Source organism: Pygoscelis adeliae, unplaced genomic scaffold (assembly GCF_000699105.1).
Source record: "Pygoscelis adeliae isolate BGI_AS28 unplaced genomic scaffold, ASM69910v1 Scaffold318, whole genome shotgun sequence".
NCBI lineage: Eukaryota > Metazoa > Chordata > Aves > Sphenisciformes > Spheniscidae > Pygoscelis > Pygoscelis adeliae.
In genome coordinates this window covers 2,950,084-2,957,107 of record NW_008825430.1, presented here as the reverse complement: position 1 = coordinate 2,957,107, position 7,024 = coordinate 2,950,084, and the positions used below count along the sequence as shown (strand labels likewise).

The window sequence follows — 7,024 nt, the reverse complement described above, 5'->3', positions numbered from 1 at the left end:
CTGTAAATCACCCACCCGCAGGAAGGAAGAGTTGGGCAGGCACTGGAAGCCTCAACCACACTCCTGGCATCCTCAGCATGAACCATGCCAGAAAAATAGCTGAGGGGAGGAAGGAACATGTCTAAGGCCGGGCCAAAATACTCTGCACCCACCCACCCCTCCAAAAAGCCTTTGGAGGTGCCGGGATGCCGTGTGGCTGCTGGGGCTGCCCCGCAGAGCACTAGCCCTGGCTGTTGGACCGCAAGCGCATCCCAGCAGCACGCTCTGAGCTGGAAAGAGGGTGCTTATTTTGAAAACTCAAACACTCCTGCACTGACAGACTTACAAAAATAAAGTTAAAAATAAAACTGGGTTTTTCTGTTCCTGACAGGACATCTCAACAACCCCACAGGTGCATATGTTAATAATCTAGACCCAGCGACGGGCAGCAATCTGCAACAGAAGTTGCAAGCTTTTCGAAAGACCACAAAGTATTTCACGTTTAAACCACATTCAGTTGTATCTGAGAGCGAAATATCCATCTTTTTCTGATTTGCAGCCTGGAAGCTTAGGCCTGCAGTACAGTTGGAAATGGCTGTATTTCAACATGTTTTCCTTGTGACTCGGCTTCCAGCGGAGCCTGGCCTCGGTGCAGATGGGGCCAAGCGATGTCACCCGCCTGATAAAAATTAATTAGATGACCTCGCTAGATTGAGGGACCGATGGCGCTTTCTGCGTCAGCTGTGAAGCAGTGTGGCCGAGAAGCCTGCGGGCATCCAGGCTCACCACCTCGGCCACCCGCAGCCGCGGCAGCACCAGCAGGTTTACCCTGTGTCTTGGGTGAGCTGTGCAGGCAGCGCTGAGCCCGTGTGCGTGGCCTGGCTGCCGCCGGCACCCAGCTAGCTGGGGATGTCTGTACCGTGCTGCGACTGCAGGGGGAGGCTCTCTGCAGCCAGAACAAGAACCGGGAGAGAAATTAGGTCTGTGGCTGAAACAATTCATTTTCCAATGCAAATAGCCTATTGTAATGACCAAATAATTCAAATCATCTCTTGGGAAAAACAAAACAAAACATGCAAACTCCTATTCAAAATTGTCTCAGAGCTTGGCACGCACCCTTGGCTTTATACAGAAATTAGCGCTCCGGCTTTTCATTCTTGGGCTGAATTTCAGTTTGATACCGCCTACCTGGTGACTTGCGTTCGCGTGCCAAAGTCCAGGGACCTCATTGACTGCAGCACTTCAATACAGCCCATGTACTAGGGAAAACAGAGAGACAGAGGGAAAGGAGGACTTTGTTAATATCTAGCACACAGGTAAAAGGAGGATCACAGAAGGAAGCAAATGTGATTTCAGTCCACTAAGTATATGCAGAACCACAGTCTAAATGGAAAATCAAATCAGCCGTCCTAAAGCTGCTTCCTAAACAGATCTTGTTTTACTGAAAAGTGTAGAGGAGAGCAATAAAGATACCAGTGGCTTCAACAACATAGCACAAAAAAAGGTAAAGCACTCTGGGGACACAAAATCCAATCATCCCTTTTTTCCAGTTCTGCTTATTCTCACTGATTAGCCTGTGGCGCTGAGCTGGGAGGAATACGTGAACGTTGGAGGGAGACTCCCCGGGAGCAGAGGGGCTCTGGAAGCCCCACGGGACCGATGCACTCAGAGCCTCCATGCAGAAGAGCTGATCCCTTCAGAGCAGCAGGAGGCATTACTAGGCATGAGGAAAACCACTGGCTCCATGCTGCTGCACATCTGATGACAAATAATCTCTGCAGAAGATGAAGGAGGTAGAGTTGCAATTCCAGCTCACAGCAACAGCTCTTAAAAGCCTGCACCATAAACTGACCTGCTTTAAATTAGAGGCTGACTCCCACGCTTCCGTTGTATGGGGCAGAGCTGAAGGCTTTTTCTGTACCCATTTGGGATTTGCATAGGACGGATTTTCGGAAGCATCAAGACTGTGATGGCGTGTCAGCCCATAGGCTCCTTTGATGTTATGTGCAAACCTATGACACATTTTCACCTCAATGAAGTGCGCTAACTCTATCCATTGAGTTTACCTCTCCCAAAACATATCTTACTAATTCTTTCAGCATTTCTGTTGATATCCATCTCTGCTGTTGAAGCACACTGACATCTCCATTTCACAAGGCTGGCATAGGTCTGAGTCTCTCAGTTTGCATCCCCCCCTTCCACAATGAATTCTCCTGGAGGGAAAAGGGCTTTTGGGAGCACCCTGTAGTGCTCGCACAGTGCCCGTGGGCTGCAGCGACTGCCTGCCTACGCAGCCCTCTCCTGCAGAAAGGCAAAGCCTCTGGGACAGAGCAGACAGCCTGGAAATCCCAGCAGGGACATACATGCTCTGTCCTCTTGTTCCGAATGGACGGAGGAAGCACTCTCTGTCCAGAGAAAGGTACTGTATTTACCTCCGCTGCTTCACTTTGCCTGTGAATCGATTTTTCTGCTAGGCCATTCAGAAGGGGTTGGATTTAGGTATCTGATTCAGCTTTGCAGACTTTCAGAAATGAATGTGTGTGTTAAAAGGAGAACGTATATGGGCAGTCAAGCAGGGATTCCACAACAATTGTATTATCCCTATTTTGGTTTCTTTCCAGATAGCAATGTAACCCTTGGGAGAACTCCAGAATTAGGTCAGAGCCCTGGAAGGACATCAATAAGAATCTGAAGGGTTAGCAGAAATGCTTCCCTAATGAACATTTAATGACTTTGTAAAGGACTCTGAGAGCTATCTTACTTGTTAAAGATATTCCTGCTTAACGGGAACAAAGCAAACATAGAAAATATGTCTAGAGCCTCAGCCTGTAGCACAGCGGAAACCTCTGATCCTACAGTATAAGGTCAAGCATCCTGTGAGCTGGTTGGCTCCTCTATCCTTGAAAAAAGAAAGATTTAGAGGAGTAGGTGAGTCATATGCTGATAAGTGAGTCCCTATTGCATCCTGAACAGATGCGTGGGAAGCTACTCTAAGCAAAGATGAAAAATCAATATTAGGTTTTTGCATAAGTGACCCTGAGTGAAGCTGAACTTATCAATGATTCACAAAAGATTTTTTTTTTTCTTTAAAAGCCTGAGTAGGGAAGTGCATTAACATGGCACCTCACTGCATCCCTCATTTATTTGAGCTGCCGTTGGTTATCCAAACCAGCACAGTTAGTAATGGCTGAACCTTCACATCTCAGTAGGAGGACACAAAGAACCAGCAGAGCCCGGGGCAGGGGGATGCTGCAGGACTGGGACTGGGGCAGAGGAAGTTGGGGGTCACAGAGCTGGGGAGAAGCCATGGAGCACATGAAGGACAATGGGATACCAGAAGCCTATTCAAGAAAACAAAAGACACTCTCCAAGGAAGAAAAAATAATTAACAAATAAACAAGGAAAAGATTAACCCCTCCATAGCTGAGTCCAACGAGCAGCATGACCGGTGTAGGAGAGAAAGGGGAAGGCAGGAGACAAGAGCATCGCCTGTCTCAGAGACTTCTCCTGCGCCTGGACTCCAGTTCAGGTGGTGCCCCTACTCCCCACCCTGTCTACCCCAAACAGCAGCTCCCACAAAAAGCTAGGGGGCTCATCCAGGGATGCAGGGTTGAGGCCAGCTCCCGCTTTCCTGCTGCAGGGAGGGTTAAGCTAAAGCACCGGCAGGGCAGCAGCCGCGGGTGCCCTCCCGTCGGCCCTCACCCCAGCCCAAGCTATCCGCCAGGCGTTTTTGTAACATGGCGAAAGTGATATCGAGGGTTCAAAGGTGGTGTGCAAGGAAGGGGGTTCATCTTCCGAAGCCCCCCAAAGAGGGGCACGGCTTGGCTTCACTGACCTGCTAGGGGAAGCTGGACACAGGCACAAGGATGCTGTAACCAGCCCCGGGCAACAAGCACAGATATAACTGCAGGATTTGGCTACCTATAGAAAAATAAAACACCAACACTGAAACAAGCTGAGCGCTAAAGAGTTGCCATTGCCAATGAAAGTGGATGCTGAACCCACTGATCTGTTGACAGCAGGAAGGAGAGGAGAGGAGAGGAGAGAGGAGAGAGGGGAGAGGAGAGAGGAGAGAGGAGAGAGGAGAGAGGAGAGAGGGGAGAGGAGAGAGGAGAGAGGAGGGGAGAGGAGAGGAGAGGAGAGGAGAGGAGAGGAGAGAGGAGAGAGGAGAGAGGAGAGAGGAGGGGAGAGGAGAGGAGAGGAGAGAGGAGAGAGGAGAGAGGAGAGAGGAGAGAGGGGAGAGGAGAGAGGAGAGAGGGGAGAGGAGAGGAGAGGAGAGGAGAGGAGAGAGGAGAGAGGAGAGAGGGGAGAGGAGAGGAGAGGAGAGGAGAGGAGAGGAGAGAGGAGAGAGGAGAGAGGGGAGAGGAGAGAGGAGAGAGGGGAGAGGAGAGAGGAGAGAGGGGAGAGGAGAGAGGAGAGAGGAGAGAGGAGAGAGGAGGGGAGAGGAGAGGAGAGGAGAGGAGAGAGGAGAGAGGAGAGAGGAGAGAGGGGAGAGGAGAGGAGAGGAGAGAGGAGAGAGGAGAGAGGAGGGGAGAGGAGAGGAGAGGAGAGGAGAGGAGAGGAGCTCACTGACCCCTGCTGGAAAGGGAATGGCTCCTCTAATGGCGACGTACGCAAAACTGTACCCCTATCCCCCTGCAAAGGGCAGGGAGAGCATCAGCACTGGGGGCTGCTTCGTCTCTCAGTGTTTGAATCCGGAGGGTGATCTGGGGCTGGCTGCTCGTGCCACCGGGATGGCGGGGAGGTCGGGGGGAGAGAAGGCCAGTTACTGAAGATGCACACATCTTTTCACAAGAGATGATGGAGAGTGACTGCAAACAGGATGAGGGACTGTGTGGGAGGGGATGTGAAGGCACTAGGCAGGGCCCATTTGAATAAGCTTTTCAGGTACCCTCTAATCCAGACCCACGTCTCATTTCATTCCCTGCCATAACGCAGTTAGTGGCTCCAGCTCCAGCTTGAATGACAGCCAGTGATTCACCCGCAGGAATGATACAGGGAGCAGCGCACGGAGCTCCTAATTAAACAATACAGCTGCAGCCTTGCAATTTTACCTGTTAGCGAACAGGCATTAATTCATGCGTAGTGCCAAGAGCAGCTCCTACAGACCCCACGGCCGACTAACAAAGAATGCGGGCAAGAGGATTTGCTCGCAGAGGCAGTCAGGTAACATGCTGCCGCTGAACAGCCTCTGTCCAAACATACGTGAGACTAGGTTCAAATTCCCTAAAAACGTAACACAGCCACCTGGGCAGAAAACAAGCAGCAGTGCTGCGTGCACGTGAGCACGGCAGGGAGCTGACTCCCATGCAAGCATTTCTTTTCCCAGCACTGCTTTAACAAGGTTGCTTTTGAAGTGGGCAGAAAACCATTTCTGAGCTTCCCACCACCCTCTTCCCTTGTGGGCAAGGGCTGCCCGGAGTGGGTGCTGACCCCGGGGAGGATGCAGCTCTCTGCCATGCAAGGCAGGCGGCTGCAGAGCAGCGGGTGAGTTTTGCTTCGGTTTGCTTGAATAACTCACCTCTAGCTTTGATTGATCTGGCGGGAAGGGAGACTGGGCAGAAGCAAGCAGCAGCCACCAGCACGTGGCAGGATGATGGCAGTGGAATTACAAGGAGACAGGCCTCTGCCTTTTACACCAAGGAAAAATTACTTTTGCCCGTAACAGCTGCGGTGCTGCCCTCCCTCTGGCTCGCCGGCTGCCGGGCTCAGGGACACGCTCTCATCTCACATGTCGCAACACCTGATTTGAAATCCCCCCGCTTTCGCCCTGGCAAGAAGGTGACGCGCTGGCCTCCCTCCACGGACAATGCCAGGAGCCGGCCAGGGATGCGGGGAAGGAGCAAGGCACAGACCACTCTGCTTTTGGTGGGGAAGTTTTCTCAGCCCTTCCTTAGACGCTGCCTGTGGTGGCTTTGGGGCTGAAAAGCCACTTGTCCACTGGAAAGCAGAGACTGCCGCAGCTACCCTGGCAGCGGCACTGCGTTCCCGTCAGCTCGCAGGTTGCACCACGCTGCCGACCAGCCGGTCAGCTCGGCTGCTCATCCTGCGACACGCAGCAGCAACTTACCAGGCTGGGGTCGGTGCTACGTCATGCCGTTAGCAGCCACCAGTCAGGCTGCTAATGAAGAGCTTTGGCCCGGGTTTGCACCCTGCAGGAGATTCGACCGGCTCGTTCCTCAGCCGGAACCGCGCCGGCTTCCTCCAGCAAACACCAACCCCTTCCAGAGCCGAAAGCGAAGCCGGCAGAGCCTGCTCTTCCATCCCTCCCGAGGGGAGCGGAGAGGCAAAGGCAGCCCACGGGGGCAGCCACGCTCCACCGCAGGCCTGGGTACCCCCACAGGGCACCTGCGAGAGAACACAAACCCGGGCAGAACGGTCTGGAAAACAGACTGGACGCCTTCACGGAAGAAAAAAGCCCATTAAAGACCATTAAGCACACAAAAAAACCCAACCACTAGTGGTTTTTCAGTGCTAGCCTAAGCCCCTGCACTGCTATTTTCTGGGGCTGGCAAGTGCCAGAGGACCTCGCCTCATGTGCTTGCCCTGCTCTCATCTCCCTCCTAGTAGCAGCAGTGGTGTGGACAGACAGAAAGGCCCTTGGTGTGTCCCACTCCTCCTGCCCACGCAGCACAGCCTCTTCCCTACGGGGCAGCGAGCTGCGCCTTTTTGCGAAGAACAACGGCTTTCGCTAAATGGGAATTTTTCTGGGAAAGTTTGACACTTTCATTCATGCGTTTTCAATTTTTAAATAAATTTTGAGCAAAAAAACAGGGAAAAGCATGTGAATATACAGACACACACACACATTTTCCTTTTCTTTTTAGTTTTGTGCTGAAAAACCACTTTCTGCAGCGCCGTACTGAGGCCAGGGCTCCAACAGAATTGGTTCAAAACCGCCCTGTCCCCGTGCTCCCGGCTGTGACAAAGCAAACGGCCTAAAAACGTGCGGGTTTCTGTTAAGAAGCAATTACCCAGAGCAGCGCGTGGGCCTCGGAGGCGGTGCTGGCTGTGGAGAGGCGCAGGCCCGCGGGGTGAGGGGGGG

At 52.5% G+C, this 7,024-nt stretch overlaps 1 protein-coding gene across 1 annotated transcript in view; it reads right to left on the bottom strand.

Annotated features, from left to right (window-relative positions):
• The window catches only part of SHC4 (SHC (Src homology 2 domain containing) family, member 4), a 33,570-nt gene that overhangs the window by 21,527 nt on the left and 5,019 nt on the right, over positions 1 to 7,024 (bottom strand). Inside the window, 1 exon segment of the mRNA XM_009330944.1 lies at positions 1,168 to 1,238. Coding sequence (XP_009329219.1) covers positions 1,168 to 1,238 — 71 coding nt within the window.